At 39.1% G+C, this 27,486-nt stretch overlaps 1 protein-coding gene across 3 annotated transcripts in view; it reads left to right on the top strand.

Moving 5' to 3' along the window:
• Nucleotides 1–1,817: 1,817 nt before the first annotated feature.
• Nucleotides 1,818–27,486, top strand: part of LOC149141747 (uncharacterized) — a 120,915-nt gene continuing 95,246 nt past the window's right edge. The window contains exons 1-11 of one of the 3 annotated variants that reach the window (XM_089453247.1): nucleotides 1,818–2,127; nucleotides 2,296–2,460; nucleotides 2,690–2,752; nucleotides 2,840–2,944; nucleotides 3,119–3,216; nucleotides 3,414–3,514; nucleotides 3,752–3,830; nucleotides 4,006–4,066; nucleotides 4,352–4,398; nucleotides 5,171–5,263; nucleotides 5,459–5,549. In XM_089453247.1, coding sequence (XP_089309373.1) covers nucleotides 2,887–2,944; nucleotides 3,119–3,216; nucleotides 3,414–3,514; nucleotides 3,752–3,830; nucleotides 4,006–4,066; nucleotides 4,352–4,398; nucleotides 5,171–5,263; nucleotides 5,459–5,549 — 628 coding nt within the window. In that variant the 5' untranslated portion in view covers nucleotides 1,818–2,127; nucleotides 2,296–2,460; nucleotides 2,690–2,752; nucleotides 2,840–2,886. The other 2 variants (XM_089453245.1, XM_089453246.1) reach the window with 2 other exon arrangements.

The raw sequence follows: 27,486 nt of genomic DNA, 5'->3' as shown, positions 1-27,486 counted from the left end.
GCCACCTAGGAACCAATTTATAGTAGTTACCATATCTCTACCCTCAAAGTCAATCCTACTTTAAAGAGGAAAGGCATGTTAGGTTACTACCCTAACCCCTCTAGTTATAGCCACTTAAGTAGTTAAGAAGTTAGTTAATTAATGCACAATGGTCATTAATTACTTAATATATGGGCGCTGCCTTCTTTGAATAAGGCCCACTAAATGGTTAGTGTATGATTAGTGAACCTAAATGGCCATTCTTTTTGAATAAGGCTTGCTAGGTGGTTGCTGCTCATTAATGGATGTAATTTATTCATTAATGTAGGGGCCACTAGTTTTTAGAATTTGAGATAGATAAGAACTATTCATAATGGTAGACAACTATGTAATAATTTATTAAGAATAACTAATTATCTGTCAAGAATCATTATTGTATTAGAGCTCTGATCATTTGGATGTTGCACATGAATATTGTTGACCTTTTCAAATATCAATAAAGGGTTACTTATTCTAAACGGCCAATACTCTATTTTTGTTTTATTTACTTTCCATAATTTGAACTTTTTTAAGATATCATTCTCGATTCTTTGATTTTGCTATATAAGTGCATATTGTTTCGGATTCTTTGTTTTTGCTATATAAGTGCATTACCCTAACGATACACATTTCAAATCTTACCCCAAATTTTGTCCATAGCTCCCAGTGGTGGTTGCTCTAATGCCTTATTATAAGCTTGTATGATAGTAACATTTGCAATCAATAGCTCCCAATGGTGGTTGCCCTAATGCCTTATTATAAGCTTGTATAATAGTAACATTCGCAATAGATTAAGCTATGATAATTGTTGTGTGGGAGGGGTTAGTTTGGTTTTCTAAACTAGCCCAAATTTATTTAAGACAATGCTCTTCCATCTTACATGTGAGTTCTCAAAACAACATATCTAAATTTTTTTTTTTTATTAACTGCAACTTTGACTCCACCTAATTCCAATAATAAATTAAAAGAAGAATCTGGAGAAAATAAATTTCTATATTAAAAATAAAAATAAAAAATTCTCATATCCTTCTTTCATTACAAATTGTAATAGAATATCTACGCAAATCATAAAAGCTTTTTATTTATTTTGATAAACCAACCGTATACACTTTACAACTAATATTAAATATTATATAAGTTAAAATATATATTTTTATATTTGAAACCCAGTAAAACAAAATAATAAATAATGTACAGACTAAGATATAAACCACCATTGCTTCTGAATTTAGATCCAGCTACATTATCATTTTAAATTATTACAACTTAGTTTTAAGTATTTTCAAAAAGCATATTTATAAACAAATATTCCATGGGTGGAAACACATGGAAAATAGAATATACCATTGCATCTTTAGATCTAGCCATATAGAAGAAGAAGAAATTATTTTAACGTCCACGAGGCTAAAGATAGCCTATGGGACAGATTGCTTTTTCATCTGCTTGATGTATTCGGCCCTTTTTTTGTGAAGCTTCACAATAAATGCTCCCGTCTTCTCGACAAACCCCTCGTTAAATAGATTATCCCAAGAGTTAGCTGCCAGCGTATCTGCGTAACTTTCCTGTTGTCTTTGAAGGCCTCACATTCTAAAATAAAATGTTTTTCCATAAAGCACATTGATAAACAAAGTATTCCACAAATATTCCAACACATGGAAACATGATAAACAAAGTATTCCACAAATATGGAAACACATGGAAACATAATATTGGACTTGTTGAGACTCACTCACAACTAGAGTTGAGCTCGCAGATTAAATATTCCCATAGGCGATAAGTGATAAAAATAAAAACTCCATTTTTATAAAACTATTGACCATCTGAATTTGGGTCCCCATGCTTTATTTCTAGCAGCTAAATGCAAACATCACGAGTTACGACTGCCACGACTTGGGCAGTGTGCCGTTGATTCGCAGCAGCCTCAAACTGAAGTCATCTGTCTGTTCCTTGTTTTGCTCATAAAAATAGAGTAGTGTACTATTTTAACATTGTCTTTTTACAACATTAAGTCATCACAGGGCTGGATCCAGCGAGTGGAATGGACCGAGAAACACCTTGCAATATTTGATGCTGGCCCGGGCATAATTGGTTACTCCACTTAAAAAACTGGTGAGAGTTGAGAGATAAATTGATTGAAGGGGTTAAACCCATATTTGTGGCTTCTTGTTTTTATGAATACAGAGTAGCGTAGTACTTTTGATCACCCTTAAATTATTAAAAAAGGGACGAAGACAATCTACTGAGCGCTTTTGTCCGGAACTGTCCGGAACTCAACAGTTTGCAGGGTCCCTAGACAGTGTGAAGGGAGGAACGTGGGAGAAACGTAAACCGAACGCCGTGGTTCACAACTTTGCCAGCCCCTTTGGTTCACAACTTTGCATGGTTATCGCTGCAAAACCGCCCCTCCAAAACCAGACTGGTTTTGAATTTCCATCCATATAGGTAGATCTGCAAACAAAGTTCGAAGATGACAACTCAAAAAAGCTAACCTCGCCATTGTTTCTCCTATTATTACGGTGTCGGTGACCCCTTTGAGTTGAGAATTGAATCCCTTCTTTAAGTATTTTGTGCCATACAATCCTAATATTTCGGTTTATAATTTTTTCTATGGAATTTAGAGTTATCTTTTTCGAATTATGGATATTCTCAGAGCCGAATGTGTTTGTTTCAGGTGAAATCTAGTGATTTCGGCACTGTTACTTAAATTCAGCTTAATTCAAGTAGCTGACGGACTGTAAGTGAAATTTATTAAACATTATTGGCTCTGGGATTCGACCCTGGTGCAACAGGTGATGAAACTTTTCCAGATCTCTGTTTTCAGGTGGAGGAGATCCTTCGTTGAAATAGTAAGTCAATTTAGTATAAGAGATGTCGATTGGTGATAGAAAGTCCGTTGCTGTCATCATGGTTGGAGGTCCAACTAAAGGTAAGTTGTCAAAATCCATATGGTTTTAGACAAGGCAGAAGAAGAAGAAAGAAAGTAAAATCACTTGTGGATAGCAAGATCTCATTTCTCTGACTTAGATAGGAAGAGCTTTCAATGAATGAATTGCTATTGGCCATGGCATTCTGAATATCGTGGGCTTTTTTATGTTTTTAGGCACTCGCTTTCGGCCTTTGTCATTGAATCTGGCTAAACCTCTCTTTCCGTTAGCTGGACAGCCTATGGTGCATCATCCAATTCTGGCCTGCAAAAAGGTTGGAATTCCATTTTAGATTGACTCAATTGGTCGATTTTGTTTACAATGCAGGTTGCACTTTATAATAATTCATTTCATTCATCGTGTATCATAGTTCAAGTCTTCAAGATACCAAACAGGACAGTAGATAGGGATAAGGCAATTCTAGATCTGACTGGATCTAACTCACATAAACCTGCCCATTCTTTGTTGCAGATACCAAATTTGGCTCACATTTATCTTATAGGCTTTTACGAGGAGCGGGAATTTGCTCTCTATGTTTCATCGATTTCAAATGAACTCAAGATTCCTGTCAGGTAATTTTCAGTGCTCCTCCAGCTACGCTGTTCTAGGGTAACTAGGGGAATTGGGTGGGTAGAGAGGGACATTAGATCGGCTAAATGCGGTTCCAGGCTGGAAGGGCCATAGTTCATTTTACTTGTGATGAAGATTAGAATCAGTTCACTAAGAGTTCTGCTGGATTGAAGGGTTCCTATAAAATTTCTTGACATTGTGGATACCATAAATTATTGACTTGCATTCTTAATGTTCAGGTACCTGAGAGAAGATAAGCCACATGGTTCTGCAGGTGGACTTTACCATTTCAAAGACTTGATTATGGAGGACGATCCAGTCGGTTTATATTCTCTTAACTTTTACAACTCCATTTCGTTTCATCAATAGAACTTTGTAAAATATTAGTCAGCAAGTCGGAATAAGATTTTTTGTCCAGCAACTTAAAGTTTGAAGTTTATATCTACCCGTTTTTCTTTTATATATGACCCAAAGGGAACCATGTCTGCTGCAGGCAAATATATTTTTGCTGAATTGTGATGTTTGCTGCAGCTTTCCTCTTGCAGATATGCTTGGTGGGTGTTACTTGACTTTAATTCCATTTTTTGCTACTGCTGTATTTTCTGCTTTACGTTATTTTTAATGGTTTGGTGCTATTTAATTCGTTTTAATTTCAACTCAGTTACTGCCCCCTGCTTTCTAAGTTGTGTTTCTCGAGTAGTCCCACTATTAAGTAATCTGTGTTGATAAGCACCACAGTGAAAGACTCTAGGTGTTGTATTCACTGAGTTTGCTTATCTATTGGTTTGGTACTGATCATTTCGAAATTGACTAACATTTTTCAATCCACATTTTGGCAGAGGCCCATTGCAGATATGGTGGAATGGGAACAATCTTAGTGATTAAGGCAAGTGGCTATGAGTTGACAGAAATCATAACTTCATTTCAGCCAAGTTACTTCATAAGTAGTCCCTTTATAGAATGAGAATTACATATTCTTGAATTCTCTTTCTGTTATATGTCTGTTAATTTGGTCTGATAGTGGTCCTATAGTTGTCACAACTTTATATCATTCTTTGAACTTTCTAATCAGGCATCAATCTTTTGGGCTACACCATTACAAACTTCGTTTTCTGGATTAAGATACAAAATTTATGTAGGCAGTGCCATTGAGAGATTCTTGCTAGCTTCAAGTACCACTTCCTCAATCTTGTAACTTGTTCCTTCTGTCACAAGTGAAACGGGTGTAGTTTAGCTTTGCCATTGCCTGGGACTATTGCATCCATTTGCATTGATTGATGGCCATATGCTGTTATCTCACAGTCCAGCTCTTGGTTCAGTTTCTAAATATTGTGAACAGGCCAAGTCATTGATCTCATGATTGAGTGGAAGTGCTTATTGTGGTCTCCTGGTCATGGGTTCAACTATGCATAGATCCTATTGTCCTGTATGCTAATTTTTCTAAGTATATAATATAGAACCGTAGCCTCAATTACTTCATGCCCATTTGTATTTAATATATATGTTATATTAATCCCTGGGCTGCCTAATGTCATCTCTCTGTATCTGGACATTTACTGAAGACACAAGTATGAACAATTCATATTGTTTATTTTGATCTCCAACTACTGGGGTTACAATGGCCATGTCTTGTCTTAGAATTGTTGTTTGTTTCACAGGTGTCTGCTGAATCGGCCAACCAGTTTGGTGAATTGGTTGCAGATTCTGTCACTGGTGAACTACTGCACTATGCAGAGAAGCCAGAGACTTTTGTAAGTCTACAAAACTCTTTTACTTGCATATTACGTTGTTTATACATGAGAAAACCAAATGGCATGCCATTTGCATAAATCTGTTGCTTGGTCAATTTTCTAAAATTCCAATGATTTTGTAACGATCCTTAATTGTCTATTTTACTTATTGTGAAATTGCTGCTATCATCATCCTTTCTTTTGGAATTTCTGTAGGTAAGTGACCGAATCAACTGTGGTGTCTATGTTTTCACCCCGGACATATTTTTGGGAATACAGGATGTTTCAACCCAGCGAAAGGATAGAGGTTGGTATTTAATGTTATATGAATTTCAATGTTCCTGCTCAAAATATATGTTGATACTTATCTGGCAACTTCTTAAAGACAAAACAGGCTTGATCTATATGATAACAAGTAAATACTAAATAACATTTGTCCAGCTGAAACTAAAATAGTGTAACAATGGTCTGGCAAATCATAATGCAATGTCTAAATTCAAAAAGGTAACGTGTCATGTTGGTTGTCTCTGAGAGATATGATTTGGTCCAAAGAAACTTTATTGAGCCCAACTCTTCAACACTCAAACTTACATATATTTTCTGCTATTTCAGGGTCGTAAGTTGTTTGTTAATTGATAAAGCTAGTGGTTAGGTCTTTCTAGGACGGAAAATGTAAGCATCTTGTATGTACCACCCATTTGTAATTTGGTTCTCATTTTCATCTTCTGCAATCAATGAATGCATACTTCCTCCTAAATGGACAGATCCAATCCCTTATGCTCTATTGCTTTGTATTGTGGAATGTGTCCTTATTATGTTTGGGCCAGTCTATTTGATTAGAACTATGTGATATGTTTGTGAAACAATCCGTTGACAGTTCTATCTTTTACACTGCATCTTCCCATTTATAACACTTATTCTTGAAAGGGTCCAGGTTCTTAACAAGGAAAAACTTGAACCACATGCTTACATTTATAGGGTTTAATCCACTTTCTGTGTCTACCCCCATAGTCATATTGACAAAATGTTGATCTTGCTCTCCGTTTGCCTTATCTTTCTTGGAACTGTACCATCTACATGATGTTCCTATGCTTATTTTTTCCCACTTGAACTTTTGAAAGGTAGTCACAGAGGGCAAGATTCTTGTTAATAATGTTCTAATTACGAACCATTGCGTGGGAATTGCCAATTTTCTAATGTTCCACTTCACCAATTTAAGATATTTTTTAATGGTTTGGTGGCATTCTCCATTGGGACATCTCCTAAGAGGCGGTAGATAATCAGCATAATTCATCATTTTTTCACAACAACGGTTATAATTCATATTAGAAAATGCTGTGGCCAAACCAGACAACCTTGTAATACAAAAAAAGAATAAAGATGGTTGTGGCTGAATGTCCAAAATGCAAACCTGCTTATTCAATTTATGCAGATATGCTGGCAGCTAGCTCTTGGGATAATCTATTTAGCGAGGGGTTTGTCGAGAAGCTGGGAGCATTTATTTTGAAGCTTCACAGAAAAAGGGCCGAATACATCAAGTAGATGAAGAAGCAATCTGTCCCATAGGCTATCTTTAGCCTCGTGGACGTTAAAATAATTTCTTTCTTTCTTTCTATCTTTCTTATTCCAGTATTTTGTGGCTCGGGAGCTCTATTGCCTTACAAATTGATTAAGCAAAAGTATTTTATAACAAAATATAAAAAAAAGAACTTGTAAAGAAAAATACTATTTTCCAAGTCTATACTGGTGCCAACTTGCATATTCTCCTATGGCTCTGCCCCAGCGTCATCCAGGTGCTTCTCCTTCTTAAATTCAGCTGCAGGGTTGACCTCATCCGTGCCATAGTCTAGACTCTAGTTCCATGTCTTGAAAGCACAACATGAGCCAATTGGCCTCTGAGGTTTGAGGAGAAACCACAGGGATGGATACTCTTGATGACTTAGCATTGTTGCACACATTTTGTCACAAGTCCAAGGAAGCAGTTGTACCAAAATTTTCAAAGTTTAGAATCATCAACCAACACTTTCATATGTCATTGTAAATCCAAATTCTGCATTTTATAATGTAAATGATGCTAGTACAACCGTTTAATTATGTAACAACCTAGGTAAGCCTATTATTTTGGCAACAAATTTCATCCTAGGAGGTTTTTCATCTCACTGGATTATGTGTGTTTCTAAACACAAATAATCGACAGAGTTTTTCCCTTCAGCTTAAACCCCAAGGCTAGGGTGGAATTTATTGACAAAGGCTTAGGTGAGTCCTAATGTTTTTAGTCGAGTCTATTGTAAACGTGATTTGGGAATAATTTAAGCTATTTGGCTAAATTATTCTATTATAAGTCACTTGGTCTACTAGATCATATTGTGTCGTAGAATTTGGTAAAAATTATGAGGGTCTATAAGGAATGGGTATTCCCCCTTTGAGGGTTGACTTTGTAATTATCTGATGTAAAAAAATGTTTTGGTGCATGGTCCCAAGCAATCAGACACCATGGCTAATGTATTTGAGGGTGGAAAAAATAATTAATCCCCTCAAGTGTCAATTAATTAATTTTTCTGGCAAAATAACAATTAAATTTTAAGCTAGAAAATTAATTTATGTAGAGTCAAAAAATTAAATTTTAGAGAAATTAATTTTTCCAAGTAGAAAATGACCAAAAATTCATAGGCCAAAAAAACTAATTTTTGGAGGTCCCACACAAAGGCAAAAATGGATTTTTTAAGAAAAATAAACTCTTGGACCTTGGTGGTTAGGTCGAAGTCAAATTTTTGAGGAAATTAATCCAAAATACTCATTTTTGGATTAATAAAAAATGGTTTTAATGAGAAATTCGAAAATTCCTCAAAAATAAATATTTTCGATGGCAGAGATTAAAAATGATCGAGATCGAGATTAAAAGACGATCGGGATTATTTTGATGAGGATCAAGCCAACTAGCTGTATTTTTCATTTGGAGGGATTTCTCTATAAATAGAAGACATTTTGCTTTTAATGATGAAATCTTTGGCTGATGTAATTTTGTAAATGTTGGTGTGAAGCCACTGTTCTGCTGGGAACGTTTGAAACTCATAATCAAAGACATTGGGGTATAGTTCATGGTGTCTTTGTCTCATTGATTTGTGGTATGTGCTGGGTATGTGCTTGCGTATATTAGACTTAAATTTTTTATCAGCTTGTTTATTCATTAAATGGCGATAAGAACATTTTATTGGTAGATTTTGCGTCTATCTTAGGTGATCTAATTCGCCATATGTCTAACAAGTTTTCTTGAAGAAAATATATAGAGTTTGCAGTTTCCTCGACCCTTGGTGTAAGGACCTGCAGTCCGAGAACTCACCGCCGGTGCAAAGTGCGATGGAGAACGCACGAACGACTTGGAAGAATAATGTGAAAGTGTGAGCGGTCACCTATGTTTATATGATGATTGAGCGTGGGCGTTCATGGAGTAAAGTCGACGGTTGGAAGTGATGGTTGAGGGCGTTGGTCGACGGGTCGACCAAGCCACAAGCATGGACAAACGCGTTGGTTGATAAGTTAAACGGGTCGGCCAAGGGAATGGCATAATCGTGGACAGCGTATAAGTTAGTCATGCGATGGCTCATTTGAACCATCGCTCAACAAGCATCTTCGCTCATCTAACAAAAGGAGAAGTGCGTGGGAATAAGAGGTGGCCGCAACAATATAAGGAGGTCGCATAAGGTGATGCGCCCAACCTTGGGTGAGGCTACAAGAAGGAGAAATTTGCTGTCTTAATCTTGGGTGAGGGCGCGGGTAGAGGTCGCCCGCCGGACGAAGTGTAGGGCGTGCACGGGTGTGTGGCACCCGGGTTGTGCGAAGGAGCGCCCGACGGTGAACAAGGGCGTGGGTGCCCGGTTTGTGCGACGACTTGGCACGGGTTCTTGGGTGACTCGGGTGAGCGCCCGCCCATCGTGCAAGTGTGCATGGTGTGACTTGGTGAAGTGTTGAGATTGTGAACAAAGGTGTGTCTCGGGCAGAGGCGCCCGTGTGTGGCGACTTGGAGGCGCGCCCAAGTTGGGCAAACAACACAATCGTGCGACGAGGTGAACAAAGGGTTGGTGAGTCGTGCGGCGACCGTGCGGAGGTGCCGACGAGCTGGGCAACCGAGTTTGCTGAAGTTGAAAATTGGCTAAGTGTAAATTTGAGGTTTCCCAAGATTTAACTTGTAAAGCTTTGTAACATTGAATATTGTATAATATATTGATACGGGCAGACTCATATTGCAGGGAGTTGCCCCTCCCTTTATACTGTTGTGCATTTATCTTGTATGATGCTGTTTGTGTGAATGTTATGGGCTTCCACTTGTATAAAGGAACACATAATAATACTTGGTAACGAAAATAAGACGAAGTATGGAATGTTAGGCGTAGTCTACAATCGTAATTATTGGTGAAAAGAAAACGATTGGTAGTGCCGCACCTCGCTATAAGCGGTTGAAAGATTACCGCAGGTGTAGGGGCGTGACAGTTGGTATCAGAGCTAGTGCTGGGGAGCTGGTGCTGGTGGACTGAATCAAGGAGCTGATTCTACGAAGACCGAAGACTTGAAAGGGAGTTCAAGTTTTGCAGGTGACAGGTGGAATATCAGGGTGATTCAGTTAAATGGTGAAACAGGTTTAGTAGAGGTGAAGCATCGTGCTTGGACCAAGCTGAACGACAAGATATGGCAGGTTTGGAAGAATGCGAAGGGAAGCTCTTGCTTACCTTATGTAGGTTGAAGCGGATGAAAGAAGAGAATCCCCGGATTCGAGATAAGCTTGAGGTCTTGGAAAAGAATGTTGAAGACGAACTTCTTCAACTTGGTTGGACAATGGAGCAAGACGAAGTTGCAGATTGTGCTAACAAGGAAGACGAAGTCATGATGATTGAGGATGTTGCAGATGTGACAACAATGGAGGATGAACTTGAGATCGATCAAGTTGGACCAGGATCGTGCAGTTTGTAGACATGGATGGATGGGGATACTCACATGGAGGAGCCTCATGATGATGAAGTAAGTATTGATACTTGTGTTTCATTTGGGCATTTGATGGATGGACCATATGCAGGGAAGAGCAAAATCAGTTTGCTGATGCTAGGGAGGATCTTACCATGGATGTCTATGATGAGACCTTGTATGGAGAAGCAAGGATTGTTGACTGTTGCGGGACTTGTTGGAGTTGTTTGTGACCTGATGGTAGGAGGTACAAAGGCCTGCGACAAGGGAGGAACATGATGATCATTGCGAAGGATGGGTCGTGCTTTAGCCACATGGAGAATTGGCTAAGTGCCCGACATGACTCATGGGCAGATTGAGGAGGGCACACACTTAGATATGATGATACTTGGGTGGACTTCTCATGGCCGAGACCAAGAGATAGTCTTGGTGGAACCTTCAGTGGGGGAGCTATGATGGAAGGGACTCATGATGTGATGATGATATGGTTAGGTGACCAAGTTCACTAGACCGAAGATTGCAGACTTGGATGAGGATGACCGATTGTTGTGATGGGTCTACTTGGTTGGACTTCATGGGCAACTTAGTCATGGACATCAGGTTGGAGACATGGAGCATGGCAGTCTTATGCAGGTACATGATGCAGGAGCACTTATAGAGGTGTCATATGGGCATCCAATGGGGAGTGCCAAGGCAGGGATGTTGTGCAGATGGATTTGCTAGTGTGACATGGAGATGTTTTACTTATGAGCCGATGGAGAGGTTATGCACTCTTGTACAACAAGGCCATGGACTTGGATGGAGTTGTGAGCAGACTAAGGAGCATTCCTACTACATGGAGAGCTGAGGCATCTTGCAGAGACCTTTGTACCGAGACTTGCATGCTTGCTGAGATGTTGGTTGGAGATGACTCATGGAGCTCAGGATGACATGAGGTTGTGACTTTTAGGGACTTCATATATGGTGGACTTAGAGGATCTGATGCATTGAGGAGCTGAGGTTAGAGACTTTGATGCAGGATGGGGTGCATACTTTCGAGTACATGTATGGGAATGGCTTGAAAGAGTGACTTGATGTGGAGGATCGATATGAGACACTTTGGAGTGATGGAGTTACAACGATGATGATGCCTTGGTGGCAACACTTGGGCATGGGTTGAGCCGAGACTTAACCACTTTGGACACATGGGAGCTGATTGATCTATGATCATGGGCAGCACATGGGAGATGAGACAAGTGGATACTTGTTTCTATGGCAGACTTGAGGGATGGCACATTGCAGATATGATGGAGGTTGCTTCATGGACCTAGATGTGGCACATCGAGAGTCGAAGTTTGATGAGATGGTCTCTTCATATTGAGGAGGCACACATATGGATGATGATGTTGGGGTAGATGTGACTGATTTTATGCGGCACATTAGTACCAGACATCATGGACAACATGTTGCAGACGAGATGAGGACTACTTCATGGACCTAGGCATGGCTTACACTTGTATGGAGATGGATTCTTGATCGAGTTGAGGATGTGACAGGATGTTCTGAGAAACAGCTGATGATGGCATGAGGATGTGCATTCTCATGGTTTGAGCGTGACAGTTGGACTGATCACCCGACTAGTTCAAACATGGGGGAGCTCAATGTGCAGAGATGTGTTAGGATTTGTTGGAGTATCACGGCAGCAGTTCACATGAGGACGACACATGATGAGGTCCACACGAGATGTTGCAGGAAGCATGTAGCTTGAGATAGAGGGACTAGCCTTCCACGATGGGGAGCAGCATGTGGAGATAGCGATGAGATGGTCGATGGGATTGAGATGATTTCCGGTGTACGACATACCGATGGGGTGTATACCTTGGTATGGTGATCTTGGTGACAGATGGTTGCTGGGATGACACATGATGGAGACGGGAGTTCTAAATATGTTGCAGAGATGGTTGCAGTATGTGGAGGAGTTGACACCATGGGTGAGACAGTTGTTGATAATCTTGGTGGATGGCTACCAGGATGGTATGTTGTCGAGGACGACAACGACTTCAGGTGGAGGAGGATGTAAGGACCTGCGGTCCGAGAACTCACCGCCGGTGCAAAGTGCGATGGAGAACGCACGAACGACTTGGAAGAATAATGCGAAAGTGTGAGCGGTCACGTATGTTTATACGATGGTTGAGCGTGGGCGTTCATGGAGTAAAGCCGACGGTTGGAAGTGATGGTTGAGGGCGTTGGTCGACGGGCCGACCAAGCCACAAGCATGGACAAACGCGTTGGTTGATAAGTTAAACGGGTCGGCCAAGGGAATGGCATAACCGTGGACAGCGTATAAGTTAGTCATGCGATGGCTCATTTGAACCATCGCTCAACAAGCATCTTCGCTCATCCAACAAAAGGAGAAGTGCGTGGGAATAAGAGGTGGCTGCAGCAATATAAGGAGGTCGCATAAGGTGATGCACCCAACCTTGGGCGAGGCTACACGAAGGAGAAACGTGCTGTCTTAATCTTGGGTGAGGGCGCGGGCAGAGGTCGCCCGCCGGACGAAGTGTAGGGCATGCACGGGTGTGTGGCGCCCGGGTTGTGCGAAGGAGCGCCTGATGGTGAACAAGGGCGTGGGCGCCCGGTTTGTGTGACGACTTGGCACGGGTTCTTGGGTGACTCGGGTGAGCGCCTGCCCGTCGTGCAAGTGTGCACAGTGTGACTTGGTGAAGTGTTGAGATTGTGAACAAAGGTGTGTCTCGGGCAGAAGCACCTGTGTGTGGCGACTTGGAGGCGCTCCCAAGTTGGGCAAACAACACGATCGTGCGACGAGGTGAACAAAGGGTTGGTGAGTCGTGCGGCGACCGTGCGGAGGCGCCGACGAGCTGGGCAACCGAGTTTGCCGAAGTTGAAAATTGGCTAAGTGTAAATTTGAGGTTTCCTAAGATTTAACTTGTAAAGCTTTGTAACATTGAAGATTGTATAATATATTGATACGAGTAGACTCATATTGCAGGGAGTTGCCCCTCCCTTTATATTGTTGTGCATTTCTCTTGTATAACGCTGTTTGTGTGAATGTTATGGGCTTCCACTTGTATAAAGGAACACATAATAATACTTGGTAACGAAAATAAGACTAAGTATGGAATGTTAGGCGTAGTCTACAATCGTAAGTATTGGTGAAAAGAAAACGATTGGTAGTGCCGCACTTCGCTATAAGCGGTTGAAAGACTACCGCAGGTGTAGGGGCGTGACACTTGGCTTCGAAGTTCACAGATTGTGGGCACATGCTGACCTCGTTTGGACTTAAAGAAATTTATGTGATTTTCTTACTTTGCTAAGACTGTGGTTAAATATCTATCTTTTGAAATACATCAAGCCATTGTCATTATTATCAAAATTATTCTTCCAAAAATCTCTCAAGCATTGTATATTTGTATATATTTTGTAAATTATTTTTTGTAGAATAATTTTTTCGAACCCTGGTTTTGCAGCTATTTGAAGAAGATTTGTTGGGGTTTGAGCTAGATCTAGGCCCTTGAGGGTAACATCTAGTCTCCAATTTTTTTGCAGGACCAACATCAAATATTTTGCAGTGAAATTGAGCAATATTGAAGATCTGAAGCAATTCTGAAATTTTGGCAAGGGTTTCAAATTTTTTAGGGCCTCCAGGCCCAACGTCCTCTTCCTAGCCTATTCATTCCCCTAGGTTAGCCTAGCCGTAGCCTTTAAGGGCCATGACTCCCCTGATTTTTCCTTGTCGTGAGGCTTAGAGGCCTCGACCTCCCCTTCAAGCTTGAAAGTAGCCCTTTTAGGGCTTACCGTAGGCTTTTTCAGGCCCCTAAGGCTTGGTCACAAGCCTTTCCCTGCCTCTCCAGCCCTCTGCTGCCCCTTCTCTTCTGCGTCTTGCTTTCAGTCTGCCCTAATCCCCTCTCTATCCTCCTTTTCTACCCTCGACCTACCCTCTTTAGCCTTGCCACAGGCCAAAAGAGGTCTCGACCTCCTCTTTTCCTTGACGATAGCCCTTGAAGGGCTTGCCGTGAGCCCTTGTGGCTCCTTTCCTTGAGTCGCAGGCCCATTAGGGCCTCTTCCTCCTTGCCGTGAGCCCTTGGCATCCCTCTTTCTCTAGGTGCTAGCCTTATTAGGCTAGGCATTGCCTTGCCTTGGCTTCTAGCCCTCTTCCTTGGCCCTAGCCTTGCTTCATTTGCTCTTGTTTCATCTCTGCAGTTAGGCACTTGATTTCTAAAGCTAATTCATGGTGTGCTTTGCAGAGAAATGGGGTAAAAATTTGTGTTCTCAGGTGGCATAGATATTGGAGAAAATTTGGGCTAGAAGACTAGCCATCTCCAATCCCAAAGGGCTCAAGGGTTTGATCTCTAAACACTCTAATTCTCACTATTTTGCTATAGCAAGATTAAATCTTTCATAACAGTGGTAAAAGATACATTGGATCAACATAAAATTAACTCACACATGCTCTAAATACATTGGTAAATCATTGCATGAATTGGGTTTTCATTTGATTGGCTTATTTCATGATAATTGGGTGACTGTCATAAGTTCTCTGAAGTCTGATATAAACAGTGGCATTTGCATCATAAGAGGGCTAACTCATTCATAAATCTAGTCTTGGCAAAGTGCTTTTGGTAGTGGTTTGTTTCTCTTGCATTCGACATCTCATTTTGCATCTAAAAGTGCTTTAAAACACAAGTAAACAACTGCTGTCAAAAAGCTCCATTATTGCTCATTTGGATAACATCGGAACATAAGTAACATTCTATTGTTCATGCTCTAATAATTGATTGTGGGAAAGAATTGTTTCATTGTCTAAAGTGCTATTGGATAAGAACACTACTGTTTGTTGTCTTGTGAAAGTTCCATAATCCTAATTGTGCAATAATAAGCTTGCTCTTTGAAGCACTTTAATCTTTTGACATTGTTATTTGGGCATCTTGTGTTACATCACTTGTCTTTTGAGATCTAATTGTTTCTATCACTCTAATTGGCATTAAAATGTTTTGTTCCAATTGTGTTTAAAGAATATCATTGAATGTCCCTTGAGCAAAATTTATGATCTTCGCTAATCGAGAATCTAATTGGTAATCATTGTGATATTTAAGATCTAAGGATTGGTGCATCTAATTGCACATTTCTTACTAATTGTTTTGTTAACATTGAAGAGGCTAATCGTTGAGAAATATTGGCTAAGAGCATTTACAATCTCATAGTCTCTTTTGATAATTGTCATTGGCATCTCATATTGTCTCATTGGCTAATTGTTATAAGTGGATAAGTGCTCTATTGTTTATCTATTGTGGATCTTTGGTTATTGAACATTTGTATCGTGGATATATCTTGTATCTTGTTGGCACTATAATATTGAGCACATTTCATCTTGTGTTAAGATCATCATTAATTTGTTATTAAGTAATCTTCATCATAAGACAAAGTATAACTAAGTACTTAACATAAACAATCTTAACTCAAGAAGCACTCAATACTCTCGCATTACGCATCCTAAGATTAGTCTGGCATTAATAACTTACCTCAAAGCATAAGCTTGGTTGATAGAGAATAGGACCACTTTTCTCATCTAACTTGAGGAGCCTAGCACCTCTTTAGTGGTTAACACGGTGACCTTGCAGTCGTCAGAGCCACAGTCTCTGCAGCGCCGGAGGCATCGGGTGGTTAGTACCTAAGAGGAGGTATCATTAATCAAGCCTTTGCTTGCTTACCTTTGGCCTCTTTCTCACAACCTACTATAGAGACTAGCTTCGAAATAGTTAAGAGGAAGGATACACCTAGAATAGGCATATAATTAAAATAAACCAAGATCTTGCATCTCACCTAAGTCGTAGAATTTGCATCTCATCTAGTATAATTAAGTATTCATTAAGTAACAGTTGTTCATTCGGTCATTTGGTCCTTAATTTATATAAAGCAAGTTGATTCCATTAGGCACTGGTCTCATTAAGAATTGAATCTAATCTCTAAAAGCTTGCTAAATCAACCAAGTGGCTAGGCCATTCCATCGTGTCTCCTGGATTCGTTGGTTTCTAACTTGTCCTTGATTTCCATCTTCCATAGGGACTACCCCCCATAGCGTGTTGTTGGGAGACAATTAGAACAAAGAGGTCGGGGATCAGAGTGACAACCCTTGATTTGAGTCGTTTTCGCACCGTGCCTGTACCATTTGAGCGACAACAAGCATCATCAGCAGGGGATGATAATACAATATATAGAGGAAGGTCGTGGTGGGTCACTATTCTACCAACCCGTAGCTGCAAAGTTTTTACTTCACTAAGCCCCATGTACTTCTCTCGATGAATCTCCCTGAAGGCATCCACCTCTTTTTCCCATTCTTGAATTTCAAAGATATGTTTTGCTGTGTCGACTGCACAAGCATCCTTGGCAGAGTTTTCCCTTTGATTATTTTTCTCAAATTTCTTCCTTCCACTTATTCAAGCGGATGGTCCAGTTCATGATGCTACATTGTGCTTTTGCAGTGTCCTCACATTGCTTTAGGCCTCATTTCATAGCCCTAAGTTGACACAGCACACAAAGCCTCTTTTGTAATGGAAGTGAACCATTGGAGCCTCCTTGTTTGTTGACTATTTGAATGGAATATGACCCTACAACCTTCCAACTATGACTTATTTTTGTGAATATTTGCTCAACTTCTGGGAGCAGGGTAGCCTCAATACGAATTATACACTATATACCCATTTCCAATTACTAGTTGTTTGCCACTTCTACTTAGCAAATCCCTGGTTTGAGTTGATGGTAAGGGAGGCCGACCCAACAACAAATAATCCAAGCCAAGGCTTATTTTCCATACAAATGCATTGATACCATTGTCATCTGTGCCTGAAGAGAAAGCCATAGTTTGCAACTATGGCAAACAATTCATCCCAAACTGGAATTGAAAGCTAATTAAACCCACATGTATCCCTTGTCACCTTCAGCGTGCCATTCTTTAACTTTGGCACCAATCGATTGTGATATGAGATATGAGGATGATCCTGATCAAATAACTCTCCATCCTTTTGGTTTTATATGCTAGAATAGATGTTGGTGTTATAGAGTCCCGTCATTTATATCATAAGCATCATGGATGGGAGAAGATAGTAATCCCCCTATTTAAATCACATATGCCCGTTGTTAGTTTATGGTAGCATTGAACAGGTGTTCTATGTTGAAAATGATAGCGAGAAAGGGTTCCTTGATTTGTGCCTTAATCAAAGGGACCTCAACGAGTTCTTCCTTAGCATGCTCGAGTTCCTATAAGTTAGGAACCAATTCCTATAAGTTAGGAGCTAATTCCTATAAGTTAGGACAAATTCCTAAGATTTAGGATAAGTCCCTACAAATTAGGACAAGTTCCTATAATTTAGGATCAATTCCTAAAAGTTAGGAGGAGTTATGAAGCAGTTAACTAATGTGTTAAAGTGGAAGGCTGAGTTATTAGTCTTCTAGTGCGAGTTAATTGAGGAAAAGAACGTGTGTTTGAGTCTCAAGTCCTTGATTTGAGATAGGATGAGTTGCATGAGTAGTTAACTCATGCTAACTCAATCAATCACAAAAGAAAACTCCTTAATTAGAAGCTCACTAAGCTTGGCCATTCGAAATTCCTTTAAAAGGAGGAACAAAGGGACAAATTTGATCATTGTCTTGTGAGCACGAGTTGGTGAGACAAGACAATAGAGCTCACGGGTTTGTGAGAAGGTTGCACAGTTTTATGTGTGGAGTTTGTGAGAGAGATGTGCCAAGAGAAGCTTGTGTACATAAATTTAGGAGGCAAGGATCAACAATCTTGCAAGGGTTTCAACCTTGGTTCAAGGCAGGGAAACAAGGTTGTTTTTAGATTGAAACAAGTTGTATTTTTAAGAGATCTTCTAAAATTTCTTCGATAAAATTATCAAGCAAGCAAAGGGTTTTTCCAGTTGGGTTCCCTAGAAAAACAATGTGTTTTTATTATGTGATTGTCTTATTTTTGTTAAAATTATTTCGCTGCAAAATAACTAGATAAATTCTTTGTTTATATGAAAAGAAATTATATTTCAGATTGTTCATATTAGCAGTTGCAGGATTTCTTGGATTTTCTATATTCTAGTCTTAGAAGATGCTAAGAGGCTAAGGAACGCGAGATCTACAAAACTCAGAAAAGGTTTCACAATAAGCTTGTGAAACACCTTAATTAAATTAATTTGCCATAATTAAAATAATTCCCAAGTCTAACTTAGGAAAACTGGTAAATTAAAGCTAATTAATTAAGGATGTTCGAGATTGCTCTAGAGACTTCTATTGATGAAGTCTAATTGATCTTAGCCGTTGATGGAGATTTAATCATGGTCGTTGAAGATGCAATGAGAGATTATAAGAGCAGATCAAAGGGGTGGAGAGAGATACATTGAGCATCGGTTATCTTGGCAGATCGAGCCACCCAATTCGCAGATTTAATGAGGCCGCAGTTCGAGCTAGAGGGAGAACATTGAAGAGAGGGAGCAACAAATAATTTGGGAGCAGGATTACAGAGAGTTTCCTAGTTATTTTGCAGTGCTATAGTGGCAGGAAAAGGGAGGCCAAAATTCATCTGCAGGGAGGCCGTACAAGTAGTGTGAATAGCCAAAAACCCTTGAGCTAGTTGTCAGAAGAGGGTTGATTCAGTTGTTGGAGGCCAGATTAGCTTTCAGGAGACATAGTGAGTCACTTCTAGTGGCAGGATGACTCACTTTGAGCCAGTTTCAAGGTAATGTGAGTTATCCAGAGCCAACAATGCGAGTTCCAAGCTATAGTGCAAGTAGCCAGTTTGGGGTTTGGGCAAGCTAGAGAAGGCCAAGTTGATTAGCAGAGGAGATCCTTGATCTCCAGATTATTTGGACAATATATTTGCCGGAGGATAGCTAGTTGGGCATCTAGTTGTAATAATTCCCAAATTGTTGCATAATAAAATAAACCCTCTTCTGCTGCATTGGTTTTCCCTTCAGGGTTTTTCCGGGGATGTTTAGTCCAAAAAAATTGGTGTTTATTTTTTATGCGTTTGCATCTATTTTTCAGTTCCTGATTTTATATCCCACAACGCATTTTTTATTGTGAAGAATGCATTAGTGATTTATTCGTTATTTGTCGTAAACAAATAAACTGCTAATCAGTTAGAAGAATAAACTCCAGTTGATGCATTTAAGGAAATTTCACATGGTATCAGTGCACTGTTGATCAAATCGGAGGCTTAGAATCGAAGGAAGCAATTTTGTGCAGTTTCAGAGGGAGATTTGAATCACATTATGTCAGATCTACGCAGACTAGCCAGGTAGTGTGAATTGCTGGGGAGAAAAATCGATTTCAAGAATCAATGAGGAGGTAAAGTTCGATTTGTTCAGTAGCAGTTCCAGCTGATAGTGGATTTGTTGGAGAGAGGGTTCCAGTGAGCAGATTAGTTGAGTAGATCTGAGCGCAAATATTTGCAGCAAGGGTTTGTAGTTGCAGATCCATGTAGGGCAGGAAGAGAAAATCACATAGAGAGTGAATTTCCAGAATATTTCTTAGAGGATTTCCAGTTTCTAGTTTCCAGGAGGAGATTTGTGATTTCTAGTAGCAAAAGGCCATAGTAGACTTGCCAGTTGAGCCAGTGTGTGCCTCAGGAGCAACAATACGTGTGCTAGAATCTGGAGAAGGACTTCTTGAAGGTAGAGCGAGTTGCCCAATGGAGGAGTAGCAGGTAGTGCGAGTGTTAGAGAAGGATTTTCGGAGGCAAGTGAGAGCAGATTTGCACATTCTAGAGGGAGTGAGAGTAGTAGAAGGAACGCCGAGCAAGAAGGAGGAGGAGACTTCCAGCAGTGGTCTCCAGTTTATTTGTGTTTCGCAAAGATGGCCAGAACAAGAGTCAGAGATTAGGACATGTTGAGAAATCTATTAGGGCAACATATAAGGGTGATTTCTCTTTACTTTGATAACTGCTTGTGATTATTATTAGAATTTTTCTTCTTATTGCGTTCTTTTCATCAAACAATTATCAAACCATAAATAATGAAGATCACAAGAGAACAAATAGACACAAGATATAGGCTCCATGCTAGGGAAAAACCCCACTAAGGGGAAAAACCCATAAATAATTCTCTTCTTATAGAATTAGATCAAATTAGACATCCACGACCCTTGACCAAGACCCAAGACCTTCTCCAATCACTAAGCCAACCCTTCAATAATTCCTCCTTTAAGTCAACAAAAGTCAACAAAAGTCAAGCTTCTGCAATTTGGTTAAATCAGAATTTTGTCCTTTTGTAATTTTCAGTCCTACAACTTTCGGCCTCTAGCAGAATTCCAGAAACCCTAGCTTCGCATGTGTGAGAGATTCCAAGCATAAAAATTCAAGTTTTTTGCCCGCCCTTTGACTTTCATACTTTTTTCTTCTTATTGTAGATTGAATGGCTGAATTGATTGAGTGACAAGGAGGTCGAATTCATCATCTATATGTAGCCTTCTTCAATGGTTAAATAACCCTCTTCTAGGCCGACTTCTCTTGGGCAAGACCGACTTGGTTATGGAGGTCTTTTAGACTATCTTGACACAAAATACATTTTTATTTTATGATACAAATACCCAAGAAGGGTCTTATACATATAATAAGGACTCTTTTGACTCAAGTAAATCCTAGAAGCATGAAGAACATGCTTGACCTAGATGACAAATAAAAAAGAGCATGAAACCCATGCTTCAAAAATAATCTTCTTTTTCATTTTTACAATAAATATATAATGATACAAATATAATAGCAATTATGAAGACCGAGCATAATTACATTTCTCAACACTCCTCTTCACTACGAAGGTATTCATAATTGTACAAATGGTACAAGGATGACCTCAAGTTGAAATGTTCTAAGAAGAGTATCAACAAACACAATGCTAGAGATCTTGATGCCATCTAGGCTAACTGTCAAGGTATCAACCCATGAAGGGATCTAGGTGCCATCTGGGCGACTTGCCAATGCACCAAACCAACAGGAATCTAGGTGTCATCTAGGCTACCTGCCAAGACACCAACTCGACAAGGATCCAAGTGTCATCTAGGCAACTTGCCAAGACACCAACTTAATCAGGATCTAGGTGTCATCTAGGCTACCTACCAAGACACCAACTCAACAAGGATCTAGGTGTCATCTAGGCTACCTGCCAAGATGCTAACTCAATCAAGGATCTAGGTGTCATCTAGGCTACCTGCCAAGACACCAACTCAACAAGGATCCATATGTCATCTAAGCTACCTGCCATGGCACCAACTCAATCAATATCTAGGTGTCATCTAGGCTACCTGCCAAGACACCAACAAGGATCTTGGTACTATCTAGGCCACCTGCCAAGGTACCAACCCTAATAGGGATCTAGGTATCATCTAGGCTACCTACCAAGATACCAACCCTAACAGATCTTGGTACCATCTAGACCATTTGCCAAGGTACCAATATAGAGCTTTAGCTAAAGCTTCCCCTGTCCATGATTCTCGCATCCAACAATCCCTTGTGCCACATGTTACTTTAATGATAATGTCATCAATTTAATTCAAATATTATTCTATCATCTGCATTTCTACAATATTTCCTTTCAGATAGCAAAACTATGTTCTCCCAATATCTGTCCAACAATGTCAAGTCAATACGATAGCCTCTACTGCTGCTTGCCTCTTTGGAGGTCAACGATTCGAATAGAGCTCAACTTCACATCGATCTAGAGATCTTGATCCTGCATGAATTAATCATCATGTTCTTGGAACAAACTAGTTAGCAAGCTTCAAATACCTTAATCCAAGAGGGAATATATATCTTCTATGGAATGGTCTTTTCTTCCTCTCTTGAAGAATCTATAACCAATATCAACAAGCTTATTTTATAGCTCCCTCTTTTGATCATGCTTATTATCTTCCATAGAGTTATCAACAGGCATGAATACTTTTATTCTTCTTGTCTTGCTTCAGCCCTTTATTATGTACCTCAATTATTAGCACAACCAAGCATGATGTCAATTCTGTTAGTCTAGGATTTCTGCTTACAGTGGAAACATTTGGTCCTAGCGTCCTAAGATCCATCTTCATCCCAACCTTAGGTAGGGTTTAGTGCATACCTTAGAACCCTACTTTATTAGGGTTTCAAGATACTTATTAAAGAAACATTCAGTGAGCAAACCTTAGATACCATATCCCAAGAACTAGGGATTCATGGAGGTAACAATCAACTAGGGTTAGGATTTTTGTTTTCTAGGGTTTACTTCTACCTAGAATCCAGAAATACTAAATACCAGCAAACCATAAATTCAAGATTTACAAAATAGCTTCAAAAACCTCTACATAAATATTTTCAAATAATTGCAAAGTCATAATATAGAAAACAATTCCATTTTAGTGGTTGATTCTTGTGATCCTTATGATGCCATAATATTGCTACATAAAGTGATCTAGATGCCTTGCTAGATGATTGCTTCTAACAAAGATGCCATAACTTCTTTTATCGATGCATCTGCATGTGTAATTTTAATTGCTAATTTTAAAACTTGAGAGTTGAACTGCTCCCTTTGAATCTAGTCATAATCTTTTGACTTCATTTACCTGCAATCCTTTCCATGGGGATCATAAAAGAAAAGGTTATAATCAAGTGATAATAAAGTCAGATATACTTGAGTAAGTCAATAACAATGTAATGAAAGAAAAAAAAATAGAATACTTATCTTTTTGTGAATAGCAACGGCTCCCTTTTGATCTTGAATTGATCTAGATATGATTGAGGTATTTCTTTATTCATTCATTTTAATTAGAGTGCCCATGGATCGAGCTTGATTACCAAGCTATAGTATGTTCCTTGGAGTTGTCATTGTTAACTTCCTTTCTTTCTTCTGGAGATTTTGTTTTTCATACAATCATCAATGGACTTGTTAGAATCATTTTTCCTTTGGGGCCCTTACAGTTGCTTCCTAATCTTGCTTCCTTTATGTTCCTTCCTGCAGCCTTAACTCATCCTTTCTTGCAAAGGACTAGTCTCTAGTTGACTTCGATAGAAAGAGACTGCTTTTCAAGGATAGAGTCTTGATTTCATTGTTAAAGTTGTACTTCCTTCAAAATTGTCTTTAAGAGAGGTTTCTAAAGATGTCAAAACAAGATGCTCTTCTTAACTGTTGCTTCTCTTGAATTTTGGTTAGGGTAAGCTGTAGATGTTACTATAGATCCTCAAACTAGACTCCTACTATTGGTCCTTGTTTCAAATGAACTTTATCAACCCTTCCTTACTTCGCTATTCTTGATGATAGATCTGTAAATGAAACGTGTGCCATCATTCTGCAATTTCGGCCCTCTGGTTAGGGTTTATCACAGTCATTGTAAGAACTTTGAGACTAGGCTTAAAATGCCTCTCCAATCTGAGGTCTAGCATCTTCTTCAAGTTGTTTCACTTTGCTGGACTGAAGGGCTACTTCTATACCATTGTAGGCCTCCCAACCTGAAGTTTGCAAAACTCGCCTTTCTTGACAAGGAAGACATGCCTCTTTCAATATCTTAGAACCCACGACCTTCATGCTTTGTATTGCGGCCTTGAGATGGTCTCCTTATGATGACCTTTTCTGTTTTAGAACCCACAAATTTCTTATATAGGAATTTAGACTATTTCTAAGGGCTTATACTTACTGTAACAATGACCCATAATTGTTCTATTCTAACTCGGCTCTTCTTTGGTCCTCAAGGAGAACATAAACAATCCCTTCTTCTTGTCTTAGAAATCCTCAACAGTGGTCTTGCAGCTGCCTTTTGTTGAGAAATCAATGCTAGTAAAATTAGGGTTAGATTTATCTTTCTTGATAATTACGTTGGCTTCTTTTACTTCTTTGTTACATTATCTTTCATCACGCATTTACCAAATTATGTGCGTATGAAGATCACAAAAACACAAAAAACAAGATGTAGGCACTTTGCCAGGGAAAAACCCCTATCTAGGGGAAAAACCCAGTCAACAATTCTTCCGTCAATAGTTTCTTGAGATAATCCAAGACTATTGTCCTAGACAAAGACTTCCTTCACACCAAGTCAACCCTCAATCCTTCTTGCAGATGATAACCCTTCAATAGCACTTCGACCTAGCAACATCAACTTGTAGTAGCAACTTCGACCCAAAAACTGGTAGTAGCAGCAACAACAACAACTTCGACTAGACAAAGAAAAACTTTGATCTCCCTAGATACTCCTCCTGAGTGAGAGATATATGGCCCAAAATTTCAATCTTGATGACTTCTTCTTGCCTCAAAAATTTTGCACTATTTTACAGCCCTTTCCAGCTCTTCTTCAACTTCGCATTTCCCAGCGTCCAGCTTCAGGATATCTAACCATGTGAAAGAGAGTGAATTTGCTCCAAATGAATTCGAACTGCCTTGTATATGTATCCTTCTAGTGAGGTTGAATTACACTTCTTGAGGCCGACTTGGTGTGGAGGAGACTAAATTAATTTTTGACTAAAAAATAATTCTTTTTACATGATTCAAAAGCCCAAGAAGTGTCTCTTTTAATGGATAACGACTCTAATGACAAAATAAATCCTAGAAGTCCTCAATGGGGACTTTGACCTAAAACAAGATGACCCAAGCAAGAAACCCATGCTTTAATAAGTCATAATAATCATAAAAAAAATATTTTCTTCATTTTTTTGATAAGTACATTTCAAATACATTTATGAAGACCGAACCTAGTTACATATTTCAACATTCCCTCTTAACTAGGGAGGTATTCACAAGTACAAGGAAGATCTCAGAACACATGAACCCTGAAGAATTTAGGCACTGAAATGCCATGGACTAGATTCCTAACCAGAGCAATCTATCCAAGGTCCTCCAACAGTTTTAGGCACCATAATGCCATGGACTAGATTCTTGACTAGGGCAATCTATTCAATTGGGACTAAGATGGACTAAAGCTTTCAACCTCTCTAGGTACCATCAGGCTTACTTACTAACCATCAACCCAGGGATCTAGGTGCATATCCAAGGTCAGAGCTCCATGACCAACGCCACCCTCCCTACTTCGGGAACTAGACATCAACACAAAGTGCCAACCAGATGTCCTCCTAGGCAATGTGTCTTACACACAAAGCCTCAACACTCTTGATTATTCCAATCAGTAACAAATCCTCCCTGATCAAACAGATTGGTAACAAATCTCTCCAATCAAACTGAACGACAATAATAAGCATGTAAAACATCTATCAAATTTATGAGAGATTTACCTGTACAAACACAACCCCAATCAGTAACAAACTTTCAAATGCAAATAAATAAATGCAAACCTCTGGGGTCTTTCAACTAGATGTTGCTTCTCAATTTATCACAGTAGGAATTTCAAACGAATCTTGACAAAAGATTCCTTAATCATACATTTTCCATTCCTACTTCACATGCAACAACATATTCTATACATAGATCCAGATTTCTCATTTCAACAGCCCCTCAAAATACATTCTCCAATTTCTTCTTTCAAGGTGTCCATCATGACTATAGTATGCCCTCCCTCTCAAATCGGGACTTGTTTCCATGAAGACAAGAGTGATCTGTTCTTCTCTCAATTATGGCCTTCACTAAGACTTACAACTATTAGTCCTGGTCTAGTGCATGACACATGAAGTAGAGAACCATATCCACCACTTCCTCTTAACCAGGGAGGATCTAATCATTCCTATACAAGGAATATACCCAAGCTCCTTCTTAACCTAGGAAGATCAACTTTTCTACGACATCGGAGAACCTTTCATGGCTTCCATACTTCTCATTAGAGTTATCATGGCCATCATCATTCACGCTTATCATATCAACTTTACTTATGAACATCTTCACCATCTTGAAGATTATGTACCTGCGCAACTTAGATAACAAGTACAACCAAATCTATAGAAGCATGAAATTAACCATATCAGAGTCATATAAGAATGGAAGCATTTACTTTAGACATCAAATACCTGAACTTAGTTACAAACAAGAGATACATACTCTTCAAATTCTTGCTAGGGTTTTTGTCATAAACCCTAGACTATGTCATCAAGACTTTGAGCATTTCATAACAACGTTCATTACATCTAGGGTTTCAATGTTTCTTCTAGATGTATGACATACCCTACTACATCATATTGCAAACCCTAGAAGCAATTCAAACAAATATAGATTTACAATGTATCTAACAACTTTGGAATTCATATGTTAGACTTCCTACTAGGATTTAGTGCGAAACCCTAGATTTCATGATTTTTAACAATCAAAACTGATCATAGCTCAAAGTAACAACATGATTACCTTCCACTATTGTTTGTTGTAAACCCTATATTTTTCTTAACAACCATCAATCATAACTCAAATTCAGATTTCAACAATCTTACACAAATCTCACATTATCTTATTGTCATCATCTATCAGAGATTTGGAATTCTAGGTACAAAACCCTAGAATTCACAAATACTATCATCCTAGAGAATCAAACTTTGACTAGGGCTTAGTTCCAAACCCTAGGACTCATGACCATCAACAATTAGGTCAACTCATACATCTAGGATTCCATCATCATGCACAAGCATATCATAACATGTGTTAGTCAAACCCAAAGACACAAATATCAATAAAATTTAGACATATAACAAACTTGATCAGACTAGGGTTTGATCAGAGAAACACACACATGCCAAGGATTTCATTTTTAGGACATTATAAGGGTCTTGCTTATACACCCTACCAAACCCTAATGATTTAAGGTTTCAATATAAAACATAGCGAACCCTAAATTACCAGTACTTCAAAGGCTCGAGATTTCAGACATTATCATTCAAACCTAACAGGTTAGGATTTTCATACCCATACCAAAACCCCAAACATGACATCATCAAAGCATCAAACAATTTCTTTTGACTTCAACAATAACCCTAAGTAAGCTAGGGTTTCACACATTATCATCGACATACCCTTAAGTTAGGGTTTTCATAGAGAACCTTTCTAGGGTTCACAAGAGTAATCAAAGATATGAGGAGGGTAGATTTATCTAATGATGAATCACCCAATCAAGAATCCTTATGATTTAGGAGAGCTATACACAATGATGTTAGTAATAGTTTATAAAAAATGAATATCATGAAGAGAGCAAAAACTTATAGTTTAAGACATACCTTTGTTTCTTAACAAATCTTGTATTTCCAATGCTTTGTCTTGGGAAGCCTTCTTCCATGTTCCTTGAGTATTCAACAAGTCTTTCGTAAACAAGGAAAATATGAATATAAATGTGATTAGTATTTAATGCAAACAAACTTAGATAAG

Source organism: Pinus tabuliformis, chromosome X (assembly GCF_031772625.1).
Source record: "Pinus tabuliformis cultivar Carrire ecotype Pingquan chromosome X, CPIR1, whole genome shotgun sequence".
Taxonomy (NCBI): domain Eukaryota; kingdom Viridiplantae; phylum Streptophyta; class Pinopsida; order Pinales; family Pinaceae; genus Pinus; species Pinus tabuliformis.
This window is presented reverse-complemented; position numbering and strand designations above follow the sequence as displayed.